Source organism: Mauremys reevesii, linkage group 15 (assembly GCF_016161935.1).
Source record: "Mauremys reevesii isolate NIE-2019 linkage group 15, ASM1616193v1, whole genome shotgun sequence".
NCBI lineage: Eukaryota > Metazoa > Chordata > Testudines > Geoemydidae > Mauremys > Mauremys reevesii.
Window position 1 is genome coordinate 39,341,472 of NC_052637.1, and position 26,207 is coordinate 39,367,678.

General features: G+C 42.1%; 1 protein-coding gene across 3 annotated transcripts in view; it reads right to left on the reverse strand.

Annotated features, from left to right (window-relative positions):
- The window catches only part of ABCA5 (ATP binding cassette subfamily A member 5), a 96,743-nt gene that overhangs the window by 42,376 nt on the left and 28,160 nt on the right, over window positions 1-26,207 (reverse strand). The window contains exons 4-11 of one of the 3 annotated variants that reach the window (XM_039500855.1): window positions 18,649-18,754; window positions 14,246-14,390; window positions 12,943-13,059; window positions 11,139-11,187; window positions 6,993-7,111; window positions 5,356-5,560; window positions 3,970-4,131; window positions 2,454-2,551 (exon numbers count right to left, since the gene is read on the reverse strand). In XM_039500855.1, the coding sequence (XP_039356789.1) occupies window positions 2,454-2,551; window positions 3,970-4,131; window positions 5,356-5,560; window positions 6,993-7,097 (570 nt within the window). In that variant the 5' untranslated portion in view covers window positions 7,098-7,111; window positions 11,139-11,187; window positions 12,943-13,059; window positions 14,246-14,390; window positions 18,649-18,754. Of the gene's footprint in view, window positions 1-2,453; window positions 2,552-3,969; window positions 4,132-5,355; window positions 5,561-6,992; window positions 7,112-11,138; window positions 11,188-11,286; window positions 11,462-12,184; window positions 12,247-12,942; window positions 13,060-14,245; window positions 14,391-18,648; window positions 18,755-26,207 lie in introns of those variants that run through there. The other 2 variants (XM_039500856.1, XM_039500857.1) reach the window with 2 other exon arrangements.

The window sequence follows — 26,207 nt, forward strand, 5'->3', positions numbered from 1 at the left end:
ACAGCAAGTGAACAAAACTTTGGGATGTTCATCTCCTAATAGAGACTGACCTGTGCACGAATTTGTCAAATAGCGACTAGAACTAGAAAGAAGTAGTGGAAAAGAATTCAAAACAAACACTGACCGGGAACAAATCAAACCAATCCTTACCACCCTATTATCAGTTGGACAGATGTTAGGTAGTAAAACAATGAAGAACTTCAGCTCAGCAAGGTAGACGCTTCATCCCACTGCAAGACTGGCATACACAACTGGATTAACCCCCTTTAGAGAAAGTTGGCATTTGCTAGTAGGACACCACGGTACCCACTGTCCAGATTGGCATGTCTGATTATTACAGAACGGCTCAAAACCTCAACTTGCGACAACTGTTACACACTCCCCAATAAGAATTTTAGAAAATGGCATTATGTTCAAGCTATTAACCATTGCAATCACCAAAAGTGAAGTTAACAGGGCTATGACAAACCACTAACTGCATTCAATGCTATTAACATTTGCCCACGGATATTACCAATGCAATGTGAGTATTTACGGTACATAGTGTAAAGAATCCAAAAGTAAAGCAATGGGATGAGTAACTCTGTTTTTCAAAATGTCCATATCTGTCACTTTTGTTCTGTAAAAGCTGTATGCAAGTTAGATACATAGTCCAACACTTTCACGTCCTTAGGGTCTGAGCTACTCACTAATTTAAGATTTTTCTAGGCATCTTTTTATTTATGAGGTGTAAGCTTACTGTATCACCAACGCACAGCTCTAAGAGCAGTTCCATTCTGTATAAATAACTACAACCCCCATTAATAGCTAGATCTTAAGTCAGACACTGGATACAGTTCATGCAGTTACAATATCTGGAGTAAAAATGTGTTTTGTGGAATGAGAAATATTATCCCCAATTTCTTGGCTACCAAAAATATGTTTCATTTTTGCCTTCTGTCCCAAACCCTTTACAAATCCATCAGTGGGGGGGGACACATGCCTTCCCACCAATCACCACTCAGACTGGTATTAAGTATGCATCCATTAAAACAATCCATCTGGTTACAGACCAGAGTTGCAGCATTAACAAAGTACAAACAGCAGTGCCGTTCGTTTAGATGTGAATACTCGTTGGTGCAAAAATATTACAAAAATGCAAGAAAATCAAAGGGGAACACATCTTGAAAGAAATCTTTCCTGAACCCCCTCTTCTAGCCTTCAAACAACACCCCAACCTTGCCAATCTCATCATCAGAAGCAAGCTCCTCACAGACGAGGAAAACACCAACTTGAAGCAGCACCAGACCCTATCACAGCAACAGCTGCAAACCCTGCAGACATATTTCCAGTGCTACAGTGATCAATACCTCCACAACACCCCTTTCAAGATCCATGGGTCCTACACATGGCTATCAAATGTGATGTACTTCATCAAATTCCCCAACAACAACAATTACGCAGGTTAAACCAGACAATCACTGCACTCTTGAATGAACTCTTGCAGAAAAATAATAGAAGACCCATCATCTGTGTGCGAACGCTTCTCACAAAACAATTACGCCATATCTGCCCTCTTAGTCCTTGTCCTTATAGGACACCTGAGCAACACCTACAAAAGATGAGCCACAGAGCTTACATTCATAACTCTGTTAGACACCAAAAATCATGGATTCAACAGACACTGATTTTGTGTCTCATTACAACAATCTGTAACCCATTACCTCTACACTGTTCTCTGACTGCAGAGGTGTTAATTGCTCACTTCATTTTGAACGTTTCTTACAACAGGTGTTACTTCTTATGTTTAACGATCTGTTCAACCTTTTATTTAGCTGTGATACTTTAATTACCTTCTCAGACCTGAAGAAGAGATCGAAAGCTTGTCTCTTTCATCTATTGGAAGCTGGTCCAATAAAAGATATTACCCCATCCACCTTATCTCTCAGAAACATTTTGTTAATCAGCTGTATACCAATTTTAGTACCCTACTTCGTATTAAGACACTAACGCCATGTCTCTACGTACAATGCTGCAGGAGCACAGCTGTACAGATACACCCTGCCTCTGCAGTGCATCTGGTGAAGATACTCTATGCTGACATAGCGCTGTGCACATAAGCGCTTATACTGGTTTAACTTAGGTCTTATTTACACTGAAAAGTTGTCAACAAACTTTTGTCTTTCACGGGTACTTAAAAAAGCCGCCCTGCAAAAGACAAAAGTTTTGCTGACGCAACTGGCAGTGTGAACGCAGCTTTGTCTGCAGGAGCGCTAAAAGCTGCGTGGTGTAGACAAGCCCTTATATTGCTTTGGGGGGGATGGAATATTCACACCACTGAGCGACATACACTTTGCCAACATAGGCTGTAGCATAGACACAGCCTAACAAGACAAAAAAATCTCATTACAAGAATACCAAAGCAAAGGCTATTTAAGCAATTTTGCCTATTCATTTTACTTATCTATATTTACCTGTATTATTGCTGCATCAATACAAGTTTGTAGCGCTGCAAATCCTGAGCGCCAGTAGGTAACAGATTCACATCCCTTTGATAAACTGGAACAACTGGCTATGGAAAAATACAGACATTTTAAAGCAAAAACCTGCAGTTACTCGTTTCTTGTTCATGATGTAAAATACTGTATCTAAAGGGAACCCTTTATTAATGGTGGAAATTGGGGGAAAACAACTTCTTTGGAGTTAAAAATGTAACCAACAAAATCTCATTTAAAGCATTATAATTAGGGGGACCACATGTCCCGTTTTTATAGGGACAGTCCCATTTTTTGGGACTTTTTCTTACATTGGCGCCTATTGCCCCCACCCTCTGTCCTGTTTTTTCACAGTTGCTATCTGGTCACCCTAACTATAATAAAAAGACATTTTCTCTAAGGCAGACATAAAACTTGATAGATATACCATAAAGCCAACGGCAACTTCACAAACCGATGGCTACTATTACAAGGATAATAGGATATGACCAATCATAGGATAATTTTTCAGCCACTTTGGGGGGTGAAGATTGAGAACCACTACTCTATATTATGGACAGAAACTTGCAAAGTTACTTTAATGAAAACCAAACTGTTTTGCAGTTATGAGAGTCCAAAAAGGATTCCAAAAGAGATTCGCACATCAACTGAAAAAGCCAAGGAAACAAATTGGTGAGAATGAAACCGAACTGTGAATTCTACCGTAACACTTTCATGGAAAATTATTAACTTCACAGGTAATCATTCCTAGAATTAAAATGCAACTTTAAGACAATCTTCTAATAGTGAAAAGCTGTGTGTGAAATCAGACTTTTTTTTTTAAGTTTGGACGGTCTACACTTTACCCTTTGAAGAACATTTTTTCAGTGTTCTTTTAGAAAGTTAAGAGGAAAACAAGCTTATCTGCAAGAACACACCCTCTTGTAGTGGAGGAGTTGGTGAAGATGTTGGGGCTATCACTAGAGTGTCTCATGTTGTAAGCTGTTTTGTACTTTTCAGAGCTTCCCAAAGCAGGGACTTAGGCTGAAATCCTGGTGCTAAAAAACTCCCATCGCCTTACGTTTTCACCGCTTGGTTTTTTTACATGCTTGTGAAGAACCATGTAACATTAAGTCACTCTATAAATACCACCAAATTATTACTGATACATAAAGATGCTCACCTAACGCAGATATTCATTTGTGCCTTAACTATTCCTGCAACCATTCCCAGTACAGGAAGATGACTACTAGTTTTTTGTGGGAGTTTCCCGATCAATAATGCAGTCCACCCCACCTCCTGTGCATCAAAATACCCCAAAGAGTGAAAAACCAGTTCCCCACCCCACCCCCTTTCAAATTGTACTGATGATAATGCCACCACTTGTCATGCTCTTTGGCTTTCCCATGATAACACATGAGGTAGCAAAGTCTGCACTTAGCATCGCATGTGATGACATAATAAAAGTAAGTCAAATTTTCAAGTTCAATGCCTTAAATGAAGCATGTATATTTACCTCTTGATTCTACATTGATAGAAGACAGCGAGACAGCAACAGGAAAGAATCTAAGCTGGTAGGACATCGAATCTTTGAAAACTACACCAACAAAGTTTGAGGGGTTAACAGTACTAGCCTCTTGCAATTCTTTTTCACTGAAAAATTCTTCTGTAATTACAGCTGCAAAATATTAAAAATTAGAATTATATCAGAATGCTTGTGTGAGAAGAACAATCAAATGTGGACTATGTATTTTAAGCAAAGATTGTGTCATTTCTAAATAGGGCTACTTGTTTTCAGTATTGAGTGCCAAATTTTGGTCCCATTGAAATTCATGAGAATTTTTCCCATTTCCTTCAATGGAGCACGGATTTAAGTCTCAGCACTTGACAAGTTTGGCACACCTCTACCTCGATATAATGCTGTCCTCGGGAGCCAAAAAAATCTTACCGCTTTATAGGTGAAACTGCATTATATTGAACTTGCTTTGATCGCAGCCCTGCCCGGGGAGCACTGCTTTACCGCATTGCATCCAAATTTGTGTTATATCGGGTTGCGTTATATCGAGGTAGAGGTGTATGAGTTTTTAAAGGAAAATACATTTTAAAAATGAAAAGTGAAATTTTGCAGGGACTCAAAAACATTTATTGTTGCGATCAGAAGCCACGCATCACTCCCAAATGTGAAATTCATCAGAAAGAACTTGAAACCAGCAGATCAGGATACCCAAAAAAAGAAATGAAAGTTTCAGGTCGTGGTACTTGTGATTCTTTTCCTCTTGGCAGTCATGTACCATCTAAGCTACAAGTTCACATGAGGTTTTAGGGGTAGAATCAGTTTCAGCTACATAGCTGTGCCAGTTCTATAGAGGAGGCACAACTTAACTGTGTTTTTTAAATCAGTTTCAAAACCAGATATTGGCATGGTGCTAAATGAAACATTCATTAAAAACAACTTGTTTTGTAGTACTCACAGGCTCTAAACCTGAAAGCCCTAGTAAAATAAACTGATATCTTCCTTAATTTACCATACAACCGCTCTCAGTAAATCTATTGGTGTGAGGTAGAATCTTTTTAGTCTGATGATACTAAGCCCAATCCTGAAACCCTCATGCAGATGAGTCATCCTGGACTTCAGTGGGATCACTGGTGTGAGGAAAGGGTACTACTGTGGGTAAGGCTGCAAGATTGAGCACATGACTGGCATCACACAATGCTCATCAGCTGAAGCAGACAATGATGACATCACAGCCCCTTCAAGATCTCAGCAGTAGAGGGGAGAAATACTGTCTAATCTACCTGAAGAGGACAAGTTTGATCAGCTATTCAAAACAATAATATCGTATTTTCCATCTAAACATAAAAAAAGAACATGAGATGTAGAAGAATAAAATCAATATAATACCATCTTCAAAGTATTCAAAAGACACTTTCTGCATGATTTTTCTTGTCATGTTTGTCACTGGTGTGTATCCAAGAATGAAGTCCAAGAGCATGGAGCGATGTAAAGTACCAAGATCAGTGTTGGGCACCTCGTCAAACTTCCTATTTGGATGCATCATGCTCATTAATATAAGCCAAAATAAAAACAATAGTGGAAAAAGGATTTCCTGTTGAAAAAACAACAAAAACCAAGACAGCAATTAAAATCTCTCCTTTACTTAAATTATAAATGCTTCAAGAAGTGACTATGTCCTTTTCAAATTATTTGATTGTAAAGCTTCCTGCACATTTATCGAACTACATAAATAATTTCAAATCTTGGCTGTTGCTGTGACGCAGCCACAGGATTTTGCTAATCTGCAGTGATAATTTGGGAAGTCATTTTAGGATGCAAGTGCACCATTCCAACTCCTAAAAAGTTATAAACCAAAGAGCAATCTCTGTGGTCTGCTACATTGAAATTGGCGAAGTTACATGGATGAAGCTGATGGCAGAATTTGGCTTCAGATGTTTTGGTGTCTGGTCTCTTATATAGAACATGATTTGGCTTTTGGTATAAACTTAACATTTGCATTATCTGAAAATGAAAAAGAACTTGTATATATTTCCAGTCATGGAACAGTTAAGCAAGTCAAGCCAAGCATTGTCTTGCAAAAAAATAAGTTAAATGTTCTCAATTTGACCCTTGTGGATTCCCCTAAATACCCAAGTACGTCACACAATAGAGGTGTTAAGCAAAATTTTATAACAGGTAAATTTTAGAAATGACATCATCACAAATACTTCCAGTGCAATATTTTAATCATTGTATTATTGTTCTGTGGTGAAGTTTGGGGCTCGTGTTATGATTACACAATGGTACCTTTCAGTCCCGACTTCCAGAGTTATGTGTATTTATATAGTTCATATGCTGAAATGGAGGGTTATAGCTGTGAATGCTCTTTCTAGTTCTGCCACGCTCCTGCAGCCTGACACTGGGTGAACCACAGTCTGCCTGCAATTATTTCCCCATCAGCAAAATGGGTATTACAAGGCTTCATTAATGTTTTATAACATGCTTTGACATTCAGGGATGAATGATGAGATAGCGCTCTGAAGTTATTATTATGATGTTATTCTCAACAACACTATATTCTTAATTATCAGTTAAACAATTTGTAAACATTTGTTTGGACAGTTCTTACCAGGAACCCCAACAGGCAGTTCTATTACCTAATTGCTCTTATCAGTAACAAGCCATTCTAAACTTAATCTTGTACTTTATCAGTACTATTTTACTACATGTAATTCTGCCCTAAAATAAGTAATGTTATTTTACCCCAATTGGTCAGTTATACTCTCTAGAAAGTGAATAGAGAAACTGACATTACCACATTCATACACAGAGACACACAGCAAGACTATTTCTATAAACCATTTCTTGCCAAAGGATCACAAGGATGATTGAAGGAGCCAATATATTTCAGACCTGAGCTCAAACTAATCAGTTATTCCTTCAATATTCAGAGACAATTTAACAAAGCTTAGTTTTGTTTCTAAGTCAGCTAATTTTTCAATCATAATCAGACACAGAGGCCAGTAAATGATCGTGTAACCTACCTGCACACTACTCTTCTTAGTCCTGCATTTAACAAGGTAGTTCTTGAATAAAAGAGCTTTGGTTTGTCTCCACACCCCTGCCTCCCTTGCAGTTTCTGCAGCCATTTTTCAAGAGTAGCCTTTTTAAAAAACAAACAAACAAAAAAAGGCATTTGAAGTGACAACTATTAGTCGTACCTATTCAGGTTTTTTTTAATGTAAAAAAGAGAAACTATGTGCCAGCTAATTATATTGTTCTATACCACTGATACACAATGGAAAACAGTTTAAGCCCGATCCCACATTACGTTAAGAAGTTTGCACAGATACACACCCTAGACACATTTTTTCAATTACAAGACAGATGTCGCACTGGGCTGCCTTATGGAAGCTTGGCATTCTGATATGTCTTTCTGAGAATACAATCTTCTATTCCAGCAAGTAAGTTTTCATATTAAAGTAATAAATAAACTTCTAGCCTTAATGCAAAAAACCTTCAAACCCAAGGATAAAATAATGCAATGAGGTGTGTGTCTGTGTTTGCAGACAGTCTGAAGCAATACTTCTGGGTGGTGTTAACTACTCCCATTCATGCCAATAGTGCAGTAACTCTGAAACCTAATAATAATATAAAAAGCAGCTTTGTTAACTACTTCACTATGATCACGGCATGCAAGGAAGAAGAGAAAAGCATCAAATTATAAAAACTGTACAATCTCATATGTGAATTTCTGGAAGACTACCAATTCTTATTTCCTTAATTTGACCCCTGGTTAGGCTGGCTCTATGGGGTATCACTGTCCTTTGGAGAAACAGATCTGAACACATTCTTCAAACAAACAGCTTCAGAGAAGTATCTGATCTAGTAGACTACACACGAGATTGGAGATCACTCTTGGATTTTTACTCCCAGTTCTGCCACTGACTTGCTGTCAGGCTTTGAGCAATTCACTTAAGCTCTATGTGTCTCCATTTCCTCAGTTGTAAAACAGGAACAACAGTAGTTACCTCTATAACAGAGATGTTATGAGAATTGGTTTATGTTTGCATATCACTTTAAAGACATAAACCACTCTAGATGATTAGCATTACCATCTTCACTCCCTATCTCCTTGAACCAATGGTGGCTGACAGCATAAAGAGATGACACAGCATCCTTAAGAGGAGGGTGAAGCATGTATCATGGTTTAACATCCTCCTAGCTACAAACTTGTAAAAATATGTCTATCCTCTAGGATGAAAAGGGGAGAGGGATACGACAACGTAAGAACGTGGCAACTCAAAACGATAGGTGGATGAAAAATGTACAGTTTCCAATAAACTCTGCACTCTGTTTCCAAAGGAAAGGGAACACTGGGCAAGTACCTTATTTAAAAGTAATAGAGCCCACAGCACTGGGATGCTCTGCCTCCAAAAGGGTGTAAACAGTTATAGACATCGCTCAAATTCGGCACCAGAACGCGAATGTTGATAGAGTTATAATAAAACTAAATAATTATTTAGGTTTATAGTCCATGCTCTATAGTTATGACTGGTGTGTATGTATATATATTTGCCGTACATTCAGAGTGCAAGTAATGATGTCCATAGACTCTGTCCTTTTAGACACCAGGTAGTTTAAGGTTACAGTACTCACTAAACTATGCTGCTAAACTATGGAAACTTGCTTTTGAGAGTACAAAAATCATCTGACCAAGAGAACAGGCTCAATTAAGCTGAAGCTGACATGATTTATTTTAGCTTGTGGCACCAAAAACAAAAAGTAAAACAACCTGTTTGTAGCCAGATGCATATATCAAGTTTGTATGGAGGTTAGAGTGGGGGAACAAGACTACTTCCGGCTTATATAGGCCCTGATGCTGAATTCAAATCCATCTAGGCCGACTCTTGCATTTGTGCAGTACCCCACTGACTTCAACATGAGGCTGTAACGGTCCATCCAATCAGATTCAGTTGAAGCATTTGGGTCATTTTTGCAGGTTCACAGAAAAGCTAATCTCCTGAATGGATTCCATTTAGAATATGTTGCATCACATTTAAAAAAAAATCCACCTTATATTTTAAACTCCACTATTTTTTCCCTTTGTTAACAGAAAAACAAAACAAAAGTTCTCTAAAGGCCAACCTATGTTAATAATTAGATCTGATGGGGAAACGTGCAGATATAATTTCTCTAGAGATTTTCAAGTCAACTACGGTACTTTAAACTGAATGAAAAACTGTTGTGACAACAGGCATTGCTAGCTGTATTTATTTTCACTGTTGTTTACATTCTGCTCTTGAATTTCAAACATTACAGAAGTCATCAGATTCTGCAAACACTTTTGCTGCCAAGCAACTCTGCTGACTTACTCCTGTGGATCTGCAGACCTGGGGACTAAATCTGCATGCCCTCTTTCATCAGAGACTTTACTCTCTTTTAAGATCAATAAAAATGTAGCCTATAAATTGGGCAGTTCTCATTTAACCAGATAGTCATTTAAGACCAATTATAGTAAAAATACTTCCATGCATTCAGTGGGTAATTAACCAAATTACCCAGTTCTAGTTAAGGGACAAAAATAACTTCAAAAGCATTAAATTAATCCTTAACACTACCTCTTATAAAGTGTCCTCATGGAGAACTACAAAAGTGCATTAAATAAAATTGCATTTCAGATAGCTGAGAATATATTAGACTTCCCTGCAAACACTGATAAAGAAAGTGGTTTGAAGTTACTCTACCCGGCCCTGGAGTGTTTCAGTCAAAGCAGTGCCCAGAAAATTACTGTCTTCCTACGTTATTTTCACATGTGGGAGGCGGATGCTTATATCAGTGCAGCACAAGGAGAGTACAAAAAACAGAAGATGAGGGGACTGAGAGAGTTATTTTTCTTCACCAAATGGCCTTTCACCATCAATTGCACTGACTTTACTTGAAAAAAACAAATAAATGCTAGACTGTAGAATAGTTATTTACAATTTAGCTTTTGTTTGTTTGTTTAGGCTGAAAGTAATGTGCCAATCTAGCCTCACTTGGAAATGTGGTTGAAAAGCAACAACCAAGCCAGCACCAAATGAAAAATAAAATCCTGGCACAAAAAGATGACACTATACGTAGGGATGAAGAGATAAACAGTTCATTGTCCCTGCTGGTCATCCAGTTGTAGGAAGGCACCAGACACGATGACCATAAAAAAGGGAAATGCCCTCATCCTGTCTGCCAGCTTCTAAACATTTTAAGCTAAGTGCTCGATTTAAGAATTTTACAAAAGGAACTAAATTCTTCCTCAGAACTGCATTTCTCTCTCTCATGAATGTCAGCTGGACCTCAGCGTTGGTAGAACACAATACATTTATCTCCAAGATAGAAATGACAATTTAATTGCAGGATAACATCAGTTCAAAATATAATCCACCAAGTTGCATTAAGAGAATGGTTTACACAATGGCTTTTTTTTTCTCAGGGTTCTGAGACTTTCCTATTCCTCTCTGATCTGGCCAAATGCTCTCATGGCCCAGAGACTTCTAGCATATTCCTAACCGCAAGTTCTCTCTCTGACAGAGTCTTTGTTTCTTTGCCTGTGAACTTGTGGAAAATGCCCTATCTTGGTCCTCTCCATTTTTCATTTCCCTCCCTTGATTCCCTTTTTCTCCACATTCTCTCTTCTACGCAAGCCTATCAGAACTAAAATGCATGCATAAACTACATTTCATAGTGCTTACTGTACAATTATGGGAGACTGTAACAACATATATAGTAGCTAATGCTCTGATGAAATGAAAAGTTTCACTTGCTTGCATACAGTTAGGCTTCTTGCCCTTCTTTTCCTATAGCATCAGTCAATACAGTATAGCATGAATGCATTACGATAGTGGACTGGGGTGGGGGGAATTTCAAGAGTGAATAAATATAAAACAAAAACATCCCTAATGTTCCAATGTCCAGCATATTAGCCTGCCACTTACTTTGCAGATCTGGGATTCACTCTTTGGACAATAAAATGTTAAACCAACATGTATACAGAAAAGGCAATCAGTCTCCTCCCCAATGGGTATGTGGCATCCTACCTGCCAGCTCTGTTTTATAAGTGACTAAAGGCCCATAATTTGAATCTGACAGCCCATCCCCAGCCTCTGTGCCTCCATTTCCCCATCTGTAAAATGGGGGTAATGATATTCACCTACCTCATGGGGCGCGTTTGCAGAGCACAGGGAGGTCCTCAGACAACAGGTTCTACAAAAAAGCATCGAAGTATTACACACAACTAACACAAACAAATGGAGCCTTGTGGACCGTCAGGATAGACAGCGGAGAGGATGGGGTTATTATTACCTCTCTACTTCCAGCCATTACGAATACACATAGCCATACACCGGCCATGCCTACATCAGACAGTATAGACCCATGTATTACAGGAGAGACGTGAGCCAAAGTGATCAATGTATTGTCAATGATATGTAATCTGCATAACACGCACGCACACACACGACTGCCTAGTGCCCTTCCACCACACATACCCCCCCTACACACACACACACACACACACACACATGTCTGCCTAGTGCCCTGCCACCACATCCCCTACACACACACACACACACACACAGACTGCTTAGGCCCTTCCACCACACATCCCCTACACACACACACTGCTTAGGCCCTTCCACCACACATACCCCTACACACACACACACACACCCCCCCGTCTGCCTAGTGCCCTTCCACCACACATCCCCCCCCCTACACACACACACACACACAGACTGCTTAGGGCCCTTCCACCACACATCCCCCCCTACACACACACACACTGCTTAGGGCCCTTCCACCACACATACCCCCCCTACACACACACACACACATGTCTGCCTAGTGCCCTTCCACCACACATCCCCCCCCCTACACACACACACACACACACACACAGACTGCTTAGGGCCCTTCCACCACACATCCCCCCCTACACACACACACACACACACTGCTTAGGGCCCTTCCACCACACATACCCCCCCCCCCCTACACACACACACCCCCAGGCCCCCGTGGCGTTTAAACGCACGGAGGCTCCGCCCGAGGCCACCTGCCGTGGGTCCCCCGGGCCCGCCCGGGGAGATCGCTGGCTCCGGCCCCCCGGCGCCGCGGGCTTTGCACCCAGCCGGGAAAGGGGGGGGGGTCCCCGTGTGACCCCGGCGCGGGTCCCTCCTTCGCCCCCCGCGGCGGCACTCACCGCCCCGCCTGCTCGCCAGTGCCCGGCCGCAGCGCGTAGCCACCGCCCGGCGCCAGCGGAGGGGCCGGGCCCCGCTCGCCGCTCACCGCCCCCGGGGCGGGGCCGGGCGGCTGCGGCTCTGCCCACACAACCCTCCCCCCTCCCAGGGGCTGGGGCACCCGGGGCTGACAGCCCCCGTCAGGCTACCGTGTCTCCCCCGCCCTGGCTGCTTGGGGGCGGGTCCTGCCCCTTCAGCCCCCTCCTCCAGGCAACCCCCCTACACCCACCCCTGTAGCTTCCCTGCCTCATGCCCCCCACCCCCACTGGGGGACACCCTGCCTGGGTAACCCCCCGCCCCAACTCGCCCCCTCGGGCTAATGCGGGGGGGGCATTTTGCCCCAACACCTCTCCCCCACCCCCCAAGTCATGGCCAGACCCATGGGGGAGGTGGGGTGTCCTGCCCACCAATGCCCCTAAAGCAGGGCCTGGCTGCCTTAAACACCATCACAACATCCCCCCTGCCCAACTTGTATCATTTTAGATAGCTCAACAAACCTCTGTGTGCTGTTTGTATGCTGCTTCTGTTCAAGTGAGTGCAAAGAAACCTGCGTCTCTACCCAGAGCTCATTAACTGCAGAATCTTTCCCATGACACTGAGCTAATAAACCACTCTGGACTTTGTTACCTCTTTCTAAGCCCACTGAGAGTCTGATACAAGACTCCACACTACACTGCAAACTTACATCAGTATAACTCTGTTGCTGCGCGGTTATACCGACCTAAGCCCCAGTGTAGACAGTGCTGTGTTGATGGGAGGGTTTCTTCTGTCAACATACCTACCACCTTTCAGGGTGGTGGATTACCTAAACTCTCCGCTTGGTAAACGTAGACAAGCCCTCAGGAACAAGAAATGTCATTATTACCATCAACATATTGTAAAAATGGTGACAAAATACTAACAGCTTGACCAGAAATTCACCAAAGAAAGAAAGATACCAAAAGACCATGGGTTTTTACTAGTTTGCATAATTTTACCTGGGTCAGGGTTGCTTTTAAAAATCATACTGAAGTCAGGGAGAGAGAGAAATGCTCAAGCACCCCTGAAATTCATGCAACTTATTTAGGTATCCAAATATAAATGTAGGTGCCTAACTTTAGGCATCCAAGGTCCCAATTCTGCAAACATTATCCACGTGCTTAATTTTAAGTATGTGCATCAGTCCTATGAAGCATACATGTTTCCAGGACCAAGACCCAAATCTATAAATTTTAGCCTGGACTTTGGTAAGTTTAGGAAAATGGAAGTCAAATCTAACATTTACACACTTGTTCCTTGATCTTTACTCCTGGGGGAATTCTGTGCCAAAAGATTAAAAATTCTGCAATAGAAAATTAAAAATTCTGCTCACAATATTTTCAAATTCTGCAAAATTCTGCATATTTTGTTCGTTAAAGTGACAATATAATCGCACCAGCTTCAATTATTTTTGGTCATTTATTTCAAAATACCTGTCAGCAAGTATGACTGTACCAATACAGACAACAAAAACAGATTCAGAAAATGTTTTTTTAACAAATAGATTCCTTACTGGGCATATTAATACAGAACTCTGAGTAATAATTCAATTAAACTCCAATACAGAACCATATTTCCCACACACCCCCGGAAGTAGGGCAAAGGCTTGGGGCGGTCAGGGGTAATGGAGGAGCTGAGGGAGAGGGAAAGAATTGTTTGGAAGGAGCCTGGGTGTGAACTTGGAGGGTTGTTGAATATGGGTGGGAAAAGTATGGAACAGGGTTTTTTGGGGGGGTGGGGGGAGAGGAGAGACACAGCCCATGCAGACCCTGGCTGACCCCTAGCCTTTTCCATTGTCAGTCACATGTGTCCCTCCACCCCCGCTCAGACACCCACTCCCCCGTCCCTATGTGGCCCTGCAACCCCTCGCCCTCCCTCCACCCATGGCCCTGTGCCTCCACTCCCATTCAGCTCCTGCCCCAGTCTGTTCTCCCCCACTAGCCCTTATGAGCCCCTGTCTGTGATTCCCCTCCCGCCCAGCAGCCCCATACTGTCTGTCTCCTGACCTGGCCCTACAGGCGCTGTGAAGAAGGCGCTGCAGGTTCTCTCTCTTCCCCAGCTGGCTGGCAGCTGCGGCTTTGTTCCATCGCCACAGCGCCCTCTGGTGGGCATAAGGCAGAACTGCAACACCTTTTCAGCAGAAGCTTTTTTCTGCGCAAAAAATTAAAAGTACATAAGAATGGCCATACTGGGCAGACCAAATGTTCATCCAGGCCAGTATCCTGTCTACCAACAGTGACCAATGCCAGGGGTCCCAGAGGGAGTGAACCTAACAGGTAATGATCAAGTGATCTCTCTTCTGCCATCCATCTCCACCCTCTGACGAACAGAGGCTAGGGACACCATTCCTTACCCATCCTGGCTAATAGCCATTAATGGACTTAACCTCCATGAATTTATCTAGTTCTCTTTTAAACCCTGTTACAGTCCTAGCCTTCACAACCTCCTCAGGCAAGGAGTTCCACAAGTTGACTGTGTGCTGTGTGAAGAAGAACTTCCTTCTATTTGTTTTAAACCTGCTGCCCATTATTTTCACTTGGTGGACCCTAGTTCTTATATTATGGGAACAAGTAAATAACTTTTCCTTATTCACTTTCTCCACCACCCAGGATTTTATATACCTCTATCATATCTCCCCCTTAGTCTCCTCTTTTCCAAGCTGAAAAGTCCTAGCCTCTTTAATCTCTCCTCATATGGGACCCGTTCCAAACCTCTAATCATTTTAGTTGCCCTTCTCTGAACCTTTTCTAATGCCAGCATATCTTTTTTGAAATGAGGAGACCACATCTGTACGCAGTATTCAAGATGTGGGCGTACCATGGATTTATATAAGTGCAATAAGATATTCTCCATCTTATTTTCTATCCCTTTTTTAATTATTCCTAACATCCTGTTTGCTTTTTTGACTGCCGCTGCACACTGCATGGATGTCTTCAGAGAACTGTCCACAACGACTGCAAGATCTCTTTCCAGATTAGTTGTAGCTAAATTAGCCCCCATCATATTGCATGTATAGTTGGGGTTTTTTTCCCCCAATGTGCATTACTTTACATTTATCCACATTAAATTTCATTTGCCATTTTGTTGCGCAATCACTTAGTTTTGTGAGATCTTGTTGAAGTTCTTCACAGTCTGCTTTGGTTTTAACTATCTTGAGCAGTTTAGTATCATCTGCAAACTTTGCTACCTCACTGTTTAACCCTTTCTCCAGATCATTTATGAATAAGTTGAATAGCATTGATCCTAGGGCTGATTCTTGGGGAACACCACTAGTTACCCCTCTCCATTCTGAAAATTTACCATTTATTCCTACCCTTTGTTCCCTGTCTTTTAACCAGTTCTCAATTCATGAAAGGCTCTTCCCTCTTATCCCATGACAACTTAATTTACATAAAAGCCTTTGGTGATGTTAGGGAGATTCCCAAACCTGAGCCATCCTTTGTAAGTGACAAATCTGAGGAATTGTCACAGATTGAAGTGTCACTAGATGAGGTTTTGGAATTAACTGGTAAACTTAATAGTAACAAGTCACCAGGACCACATGGCATTCACCCAAGAGTTCTGAAAGAACTCAAATGTGAAATTGCGGAATTATTAACTATGGTTTGTGACCTGTCTTTTAAATCGGCTTCGTACCCAATGACTGGAAGATAGCTAATATAATGCCAATATTTAAAAAGGGCTCTAGAGGTGCTCCCGACAATTACAGACCGGTAAGTCTAACGTCAGTACAGGGCAAATTAGTTGAAACTATAGTAAAAAATGAAATTGTCAGACACATAGAAAAACATAAATTGTTGGGCAAAAGTCAACATGGTTTCCATAAAGGGAAATCATGTCTTACTAATCTATTAGAGTTCTTTGAAGGGGTCAACAAATGTGGACAAGGGGGATCCAGTGGACATAGTATACTTAGATTTCCAGAAAGCCTTTGACAAGGTCCCTCACCAAAGGCTTTTACGTAAATTAAGTTGCATTACTGTATGTTTGGAGGAGGAACAGGAAAATTCCTTCCCTGAATGAGACGTTGGCTATTTCAATCAAGAGCGGCACCAGTTCTTACTGATTCTCTCAGGAAGGGCACAGGTGAGATTAACAGATTTTGGGTCAAGACTCCTTTAGGGCATTCAGTACACCAAGGAGTGACGGTACTGAACTCTGGGAATGCAGGTGGGCTATTTGTTGACCAGTATAGGGGGAGCAGATCCAGGCTGTTTGAGAAGCTTTCCTGAACTTGTGTGATGTATTCAGAGAGGTATGATGATAATCTGCAGCACTTCATTCTGGCTTCTGTAGGCACTCAGGACTGATGAAACAGTTTAACACCCTGGATAGCTCCTTAGGACAGGATTTGACAGCTTCAATGGTAGCTGATAGGTACGTTCCCTTGGTTTGTAATACAGCCTCAGAAGAGGGTTGAAGAAACTCTTTCATTCTGTCAGTTTCAGGCTTTGTTTTCCACCATCATCCCTCATGTTTTTGACCTTCTGTCTTCATCTGATGCAGGGTGTCAGAAAACCAAAGAGATTTATGTGGGTGAGAGGGAAGAAGGGACTGTCTGAGAGTCAGCGTGCTAATGGTCAGGACTAGCGTACATTCATAGTGATTCACCAGAGCTGCAACCCCTCCTGTTGGTGAACTGCTGCTGCCATTTGGCATAAACTTCTGTAAATTAACTAGCCATAGCTCAGATTTCAAATATATGATTCAAAATGCACACGTGAGCTCTGCTCTATTCAATATATGTTGATTTGCTATTAGGAGCGAAGTACATACCACAGACCACACTACATTTGCAGGCTAAGGCCATGTCTACATTACCGGGGAATCGATGCTGCTGCAATCGATTTAGCGGGTGTAGTTAAGACCTGCTAACATAGAATATCTGGGTTGGAAGGAACCTCAGGAGGTCATCTAGTTCAACCCCCTGCTCAAAGCAAGACCAATCCCCAGACAGATTTTTACCCCAGTTCCCTAAATGGCCCCCTCAAGGATTGAACTCACAGCCCTGGGTTTAGTAGGCCAATGCTCAAACCACTGAGCTATCCCTAAATTGACCACACACTGCTCTCTGGTCGACTCCACCGGAATGAGAAGATTAAGGTAAGCATCTCCCATCGACCCAGCACAGCGTAGACACCACAATAAGTTGACCTAAGCTACGTCGACTCCAGCTTTGTTATTCACGTAGGTGGAGTAGCATAACTTAGGCTGACTTATCCCGGTAGCGTAGACAAAGCCTAAGTATTTCTGTGCTGTCCTGGGAATTTTGAAATACAGTGGCACATATGGAATATTCCTTTCCCAGACAAGCTGTTCATGGACATTTCTTTCATTTTCCCATTGTATCAGCTCTTGTGTATAACTCTTCATGGAATACTGGGAATTGCTGAAAGTTGCATGCAATCCTTAAATTATTCCCTGGTTAACTCAATGATGGATGTATGGAAATAGTTGTTTTCCAGTTAAAACTAATATGAGGTGTTTTTAAAAGGAAATGTAAAGTAATTGAATTCCCCTTCTTTGGCTCAGCCATAACATTTTTTATTAGCATATTAAAATGGCAGTGAACCATACTGTGAACTCTTTACTCCCATTGGTGAGCTGTTACATACACACACCCACACACATTTAGTCCCATGATTTAAAGTAAATAGGACTACTTGTGCAAGTAACTGATTGCATTGGGAATACAGGGTTCACAATCTGGCCCAACAGGATTAGGCAATACACACAGAAAATAAGTCCTGCACTTAGAATATCAGTTGATATTACTAAGCAGAAAAACAGAAAATGCTAACAAGACAAAAATGAACATATCAGAATAGACATTGCTTTCCAAGGCCAAAGAAAGGCATCTCGACATATGGCAGCATAGCACAACAGAGGATAATCAAGAGCAAATTATGGATCTGTGTTTACTCATACAGAAAGGAAGTATGGCCCAGTGGTTGTGTCACTACCCGAGGACTTCAGAGTCCTCACTTCAAGTCCCCAGTCTGCTACTGGTTTTCAGTGACCTTACACAAATCACTTAGCCTCTCTGTGTCTCATTTTCCCATCTATAAAATGGGGATAATAGCATTGCCCTGCCTCACAGGGGGGCTGTGCAGCACTAAGATACTACAGCGATAGGGCAGTACAATCACTTTGGATAGATACACTCTGAAACTTAAGATAATAAATTAATGAATATAGGCACACACTATTAGGCTCAGTACAGAAGTCAGACAAGTTTATCTGATAGTTTTTTAAAGGCAAAAAGGGACTATGAATATACCATAGGATCATCAAGCAAATCTGATTAATGACCAGGAAAACGGAGGGACATTAAAAATAAATCCATCAAGTGAAAAAATTGGGAATAGATATTTTATAATGCATTCAACAAACAATTCCCAAACGTTACCATTTCTGCAGTGCTGATAGTGGTTTGCAGAATAGTGGATCCAGTACGTTATCCCAGATTGGCTGTGAGCCATCCCTTTGTACACAGAACTGGAAAGAGGGCCAACCTGTGATATAAATGGAGGGAAACCATTATTTAAAGCGGGGGGACCTACTAATTATTATAGGACTAAAAAAGTAAGCTAAGTCATAATTTGCTAAAAGGAAAACTCAAAAAACAAATTAACTCCCCAAACCAAAGCAAAGGCAACCACTGGAAGCTCCAATTATGGGTGGATAATGCAAAGTCCTATTTCGTCACCATGTCCTCCATTCAGCATCTGGAGTTGTGGCCAACAGGATTTCTCAGAAGTGGCTAGGATCACGCTTGTCATCAAATTTAATAACTGATTCTATCTCTATGCAAGGAAGGCTACAGTTCCTCCCCCCACACTCCTTCCAAACAAGGTGTGCAACTGTGACATAATGGGCATCTCCCCATCTTTGGCTACTATGATCCTTTGCCCCACTAGGCCATTCTGTTATTTAATCCTCAATCAGTCTTTGAGTTACAGTCTATGAAGGCTCCTGTCTGACATTCTTACTAAACAAAAGGCTTCATTGGTAGTATCACTGATGGGTATAAGTGTTCCAAAGTTATACCAACTGATGCCATGATTAAGAAATCATTATCTAATTAACGTACCTCCGTGTATTTTTAACTTTGCTGGGAGAGAGCAGGTGCCAGGTTTTCCTGCACTGTGCTAATAGACCAGATTTTTCACGTTGTGCTGTGTCACTGAAGCATTACCGTGAAGTGCCACTTTTTGGTTTCTTTCTATGAAGGATCGTTATGAGAGACTGTGCCAGCCAGGAACAACATTCTTTATGAAAACTGACTTTCCCATTGTGTCCCAATTCCATTTGGAGACAACAATCACTGTGCGGCCCATCATTTAACAGACCACAGACTTGGCTGAATGAAACTACAGTCATATGCTTTTGCACGTGTGGTGGTGTTCTTAGATTTTGGTCTGTTGAAAATCAGTATGGGGTACAGTACAAATTAATAAAAACAGGGCTGTTAGGGTCCAATGGAAAAAACACATCAAAAAACTGCTGCTGCTTCCCAACTAAATTCCTCCCAATGGAAACAAAACACGAGCACTTAAAAGTAGATAATTGGGAATGTTTCACGTTGCTACTAAGGTATCCAGTGGTGAACTGGATGCATCCGACAATGAAGATGAAGCTAGAGAACAGTTTCCCCTTGGGTCTCCTCTTCTCCCTCTCCTCACATGGAAAAAAGAATACCAAGTAAACATATTGCATTTTTCAAGCACATTTGATTCATCTCTGCAAACAATTAAACTTAAGAACAAGATCGTAAAACTGCTGGTGCCTTTGAAGAAAAAGACAGCTTTAACTGAGGCACTGAACATCTATAGCTTGAACGCAAACTGAAACCACACTGTACATAGCATGGGCACCAACACTTCTAAAGCATTCGTTATTATTTTAATTGTATAATACCGCAAATACTGCAAAGCTGTCAAACCTTGGAGCAAACCCAAAGCTGTCAACCCTTGGAGCAAACCCAATTTCAAACTTCATTCAAATAATAAAATACATACACTTCATCCAAAGTACAATTATGACTACAGCTACTCAACAAGGAATTTCCTATCAACATGGACTTCAGCTATAATTCAGAATAGGCTCTGCTCTCTATTGTTTGTTGAGGTGGGAGAATAGCTTAGAGCTTGTCTACACGGGAAAGTTTACACCTTAGTATATACCAGTGTAATTTAAAATGTGTGTAGTTATTGAGGCTGGTCAATAAGTTTTTCATTCAAAACGTTTTTTTCTAGTAAATTATATTTGGGGGTGGGGTGGGGAGGGGAGTAAAATACCAAAGAACCAAAACACCTGGAAACTGAAAAATGTTCAGCCCCCAAACCAAAAATTTCAATCCAGAAATGCCATTGTGAATTACAACTCCCATGAGGCAACAGTTGCCTCATGTCTCCCATTCTCCTCTATGGACTGGGCCTTATCTTCTACTCTGAAGTACAGCCTCCCACTCACCAAGAGTGTATCAAGGGAGATACAGGCCAGTTAGGGAGCCACACTGTAAAGAAGAATGAGAGCGTGAGGCATGTGAACTACACGTCCCAGGAGGCAACACTGTGACATTTCAGTTTTTGACTGAAATATTTTGTTTTTTATTTATTTATTTTTGCTGAAAAGTTACTTTTCTGTGGAAAATTCTCCATTATGCAGTCAGTTCTACTATTATACAGGTATAATCCCCTCATTCTTTTCTTCTGCAGACTAAATAATCCCAGTTCCCTCAGCCTCTCCTCAAAAGTCATGTGCTCCAGTCCCCTAATCATTTTTGTTGCCCTCTGCTGGACTCTTTCCAATTTTTCCATATCCTTCTTATAGTGTGGGGCCCAAAACTGGACACAGTATTCCAGATGAGGCCTCACCAATGCCGAATAGATATAATACTTCCTATAACTTAAAATGCTCACACCAACTCCCATGTTATAAACAGAAAGTTCAATCCTAGTGTGACCCCTTATATAGCAAGTTTCAACCCAAAATAAAAAACTTTTATGGGAAAGTTAAAAATCTCTGAAAAACAAGTTTTAGATATGGAACATCAATGGACCCCTAACAACAGGGGCACCAGAGGCTACCACTATAATATATACATTGCATGCAATGCCCATAGTATACTGTAATTATATCCTCATCTACAGACAAACATTCATTCCTACCATGCCCAATACCTTACATTCACAGAGGGAGGGGAGGGGACAGACTCTATGCATTTTTTTAAAACCTGCATTGCAGCATAAGCAGAACTCTATTGTATTCTCAACAAGAGAACTCTATAGTCCAAATTGCCTTTCTGTGAGGTGAGCAAAGCAAGCAGAAAGTTGATCTCTCGTTACACGGAGGTGGAGAATGACTGGCGGATCTATGTAGTTGCAGAAACACAGCCCTGCCTCTTTCCTATGTGACCTCTTCCCTCTTTGCTAGGAAGCTGCCCCTTGTGCCGTGTAGCAGGACTCTACCAGATCTGTTGCATCTACAGCCCGTGGGGTCTTGAAGGAGAGAAGGGGATTATCCCCTTCACACAGAATTAATTCACACACATTTGTTTTCAGATAAAACCTTGTTGAGAGGTAGAATTTTTAAAAAGCTTATACAAGCGGGTCCCCAGTATACATCGGGTTTGTGTTCTTGAAAAGGGCGACGGATACTGAAACTACGTATACCAGGGACCTGCTGGTACAGCAGTGGTGTAGGCAGGAGAGGACACTTGGGTGGGCCCCATGTGGGGGGCATTGCTGGGGGGGCAGAATGGTAGAAGCGATCTGGCCGCCTCTCCCTACCTCCATCCAGCCTTGGGGGGGGCAGAAATAGATGTTATGGCCAGGGGCTCCTGGAAAATGGGTGGCCTCCATTCGCTCCATTCCCCTGCCTGGTGCTCGGGGCTTGCCCGCTCTGCCCGCCTGGTGCTCCTGCCGGGGAACGGGGTCAGGGTGCAAGGTTTGCCCCGCTCTGCCAAGCACTCCTGTCGGGGATTGGAGTCGGGGGCTTCCCCACTCCACCCACCCAGTGCTCCAGCCATGTTCCGATTCACGTCAGTCTGCACATCCGTTGTTTGCAACTTACAGTACAGTACTGCAAACAATGGATATGCGGATCAGAACCGACGTGAATTGGAACACGTTCCCCTACTGATGAGCGGCGGATATGCAAAACAGATAAGTGGGAGACTATAACGGGGACCCCCTGTAGAAGTAAAAAAGTGAAGCAGAGAAGGAGTCCCGTACATTTAAAGGGGCTTGGCACATTTACAGAAAACAAAGGGCTTTTTGTGTTTGTTTGTTTGATTTTTAAAGTGCTGCATGTGGTTTCTTCTAGATTTGTTAAAAATCTAAATTCAGTCATTGTTAGCCCAGTGGTTTTCAAACTTTTGTACTAGTGACCCCTTTCACACAGCAAGCCTCTGAGTGTGACACCCCTTATAAATTAAAAACATTTTTTGGTATATTTAACACCATTATAAACGCTGGAGGCAAAGCAGGGTTTGGGGTGGAGGCTGACAGCTTGTGACCCCCCATGTAATAACCTTGCAACCCCGAGGGGTTCTGAGCCCCAGTTTGAGAACCCCTTAGCCACTTTACAAACACTTGTATTTTTCAGATGAGAGCAGCTAGATTATTTTTCTTTCCCAATGTGTCTTGCTGTACAGACGATTTTTTTAGAAAAGCGAGTGTGAATTTGCTGCTTTTGTATTACACCACATTACTATATACACCCATATTAAAAAAAATGCTACCTCCTGCTGCCAAACAAATAAATGTTCTTGCAGAAAATAGACAGACATCAATCTCTACTTTATTTAGCACTATTCGTCTGGGAATTTTAGAGTGTTTTCAAATGTTAGGCCTGATTCTTCAATGCCTTGCACCTTATATGGCAGATTACACCTGTGCAAAGCAGATGTAAAATACCACATCAGAATTCCACACTCAGCAGTGGTAGTGAGTTACATGCATTATGTACAAATATAAATGGTTCCACAAGAGACAAGGCTGTGGCGAATCAGGCCTAGGACACTCATGTGAGAATGGAAAAGTGTGTAACTATTTTAAAGATGGGAAAACTGGAGGTGAAGACCTGAGACAGCAGAGTGCTTAAGCATACATTAAGCACGTTGTTAAGTCTACCCCTGTTCACCCAGGCATTTAATCACATGCTTAACTTTAAGTACATGCTTAAGTCCCATTCAAGTCAATCTTTTATTTATTCATGAACATTAGTATTTTATTATGTAAGAACGTATATTATTCCAAGCTCTTGACAAACTCTTAAAATACATTCATAAAGAAAGGAGGCTCCAGTAATTACTTCCAGATCCCATTACAGTGCCAGCAACATAAACAAGGGTTTCATACACCACCACAGCAAAAGCACCCAAGATGTGTTTGGTGTGGTACACACACAGCAATGGGGATCATCCCTATCCTGAAGAACTTACAGGCTGATATGCCGATGCCGCAAAGAGCTGTGAAATGGGAGCATCTACATGGTGCTCATAAGGGGCTCATTGCAGGATTGGGAGTTTAAGGATCCAACCCTGCTGACTTTTACTACCAAGTACAGCACTTACTGCAAGTAGTCCTTTTGACTTCGTTAGGACCACTCATGAGTAAAGTGTTTGAAAGGTTCTGGAAGACAGGCACAGAAGACCACATACAATGGAAAAGGATTTTTGTTTTTTACATTTTTTTTGTAAATTGGGACTCATTTTGAGAGTAAGGGGTTGTGATGTGTGTCTGCTGGCCCACCGAGCCACTAAGGGGAGGTGGGGAGCTACTGCCTCACTGGCCGGCCTGGGTCACGCCTCTGTCACTGGGGAATTAGCGGAGGGAGGAGCGCCGGCAAGGGTCGGCAGCGTGCCCCTCGGGCAGGGGGGCGCCGGCAAGGGTCGGCAATGTTGTCGGGATTCTGCTCCCTGAGGCGGGTTGGCTGGGGTAGGGGAACGCAGGCCGACCCAACTCCACTGCGCTCCAGCCCAGGGCCCTGACAGTGGCGGGGTGAGGGTCCTGCCACTGGGTCAGCGGGGGTCCTTCCGCAACACGCAGACCAAACAGACTCACCGCACTGTGCAATTCTGTCCCTTGGCTACTTCCTACCCGGTTGCTTGAGTGAGTCCCTCCAGCTCGTCCGGGTACTCAGCTGCTGGCAGCTCCAGCTCCCTCTCCGCGTCAGGCTCCTCCAGTTCCTCCGGGTACTCAGTGGCGGGCAGTCCTGGTAGCCCCAGTCCTTCCTCCAGGTCAGGTCCCTCCTGGCCCAGGGTCTCCCCTGGCGTGGCAGCAGGGTCTGGAGGGAACAGCCGGCGGTCTGCGTCCGCCTCCCTCCCTGGTGCTGCCTTGACTACGCTAAGGGCCTCGCCCTTTGTACTCCCTGTTCCACCCCTCCCCTTCCGGGGTAAAATAGCATCCATTTTACTTTTTCTATTCTATTCACTATTTTGCATGCCTCCACCATGTCCCTCTATCTTCTCTACACATAGGCCCAGTCTTTTCAAAAACTCTTCTCGTACAGGAATTTTTTCATGGATATAAGAAGAAATAAGAGGTGTTATGAGACGGGTGACAAAAAATTTGTATCTCCTTTTTGAGAGAAGGTGATGAGAACTGAATAAAGTATGTCAGATGAAAAAGTACAATTGATTTATACAATGACGTAAGATTTTATTGTTTTCTATCCCATTTTTTTAGATTTGTTTGCTGTTGGTGACCGTTGCTTCACACTGAAAAGTTTACTTAGCATCTAGATCAATACCTAGGTTTTTAATCTGAGTGGCCACAATGAATTTAGAACCCAGCAATAGGTATTAGCAGCTCAAAGTTCCTTCAAACATGCATTACCTTGCATTTGTCCACACTGAATTTCACCTACCATTATGCTGTCCATTTGGCAAACTCTGTTAGGTCCATCTGTAGTCTCTCACAGTCTTCTAGTTTTGACTAACCTAAACAAATTTTGTTTTATCTACAAATTATGTCACTCCTTTTCCAGTTCATCCTCCTTTCACACTAGTTTTATATTAGGGCAACTTGGTTGAAATCAGTGGAGTTACTCCTGATTTACACCAACAGAAGTGAGAGGAGAATCAGGATATCTTACAGCCCTTGTACGTTTCACAGTGGTTAGGCCCCAACCTTGCAATTAGACCTAAGCAGGTTTACCCCATCACCACCACATCAACATCAATGATATCCCATGAGGGTGTGAAGGTCCTCGCTCATGGATGCAGCTGCAGGATTACAAAACACCTCTACTTTCATGATCATAGATTTGACCAGACAGACTATTAAATTAGACTATTATTTGGCCAAATCTGTTTAGTTAAATTGTCACAGCAAACAAAAAGTCATTGAACCTTCCAAAGAGCTTGAATGGTTTTGTGAAATCTGTGATAACCATGAAAACAATGCAGACTGTGCAGAGCAAAAGGCTGTGAAGACTGTGAATGAAGGCTGAGCTGAGTTCCCGAGATTATATATATAGATGTTTTTGTATTATTTAACCAAGAAAAGGAGAGAAGCCTATTTATTTATACATATGATAGACTAAGAGGGAAACCATCACTGAAAATGACCAGTGAGGGATTAGTGGCTGAACTATAAGCACACCAAAATCCATGTAAACATTCAGAGTAGAAAAATCAAAGATGCAATGCTACCTTTGAACTTGGGAATCTCCCACATTACAACATCACACGATCAGAAACATGCCCCCTCGACAGCACACAAGAAGGAAGCGTGGTTGTGATGAAAGCCGTGTGCTTAACATGCATTCATCCGAATACAGACTTGGGGCTTCTCGTGCATTTACATTTTGTCAATCCATTTTTTCGCAGCCTAGAGAATTTCAAGTTTTGTTTTGTTTAACAAACAAAATGTCAGTCATGTTCATTCTGTCTATCTTGGCAGATTAATAGTCACAGAAAAGATACTGTGCAATATAGAATATGTAAAAAATAAATAC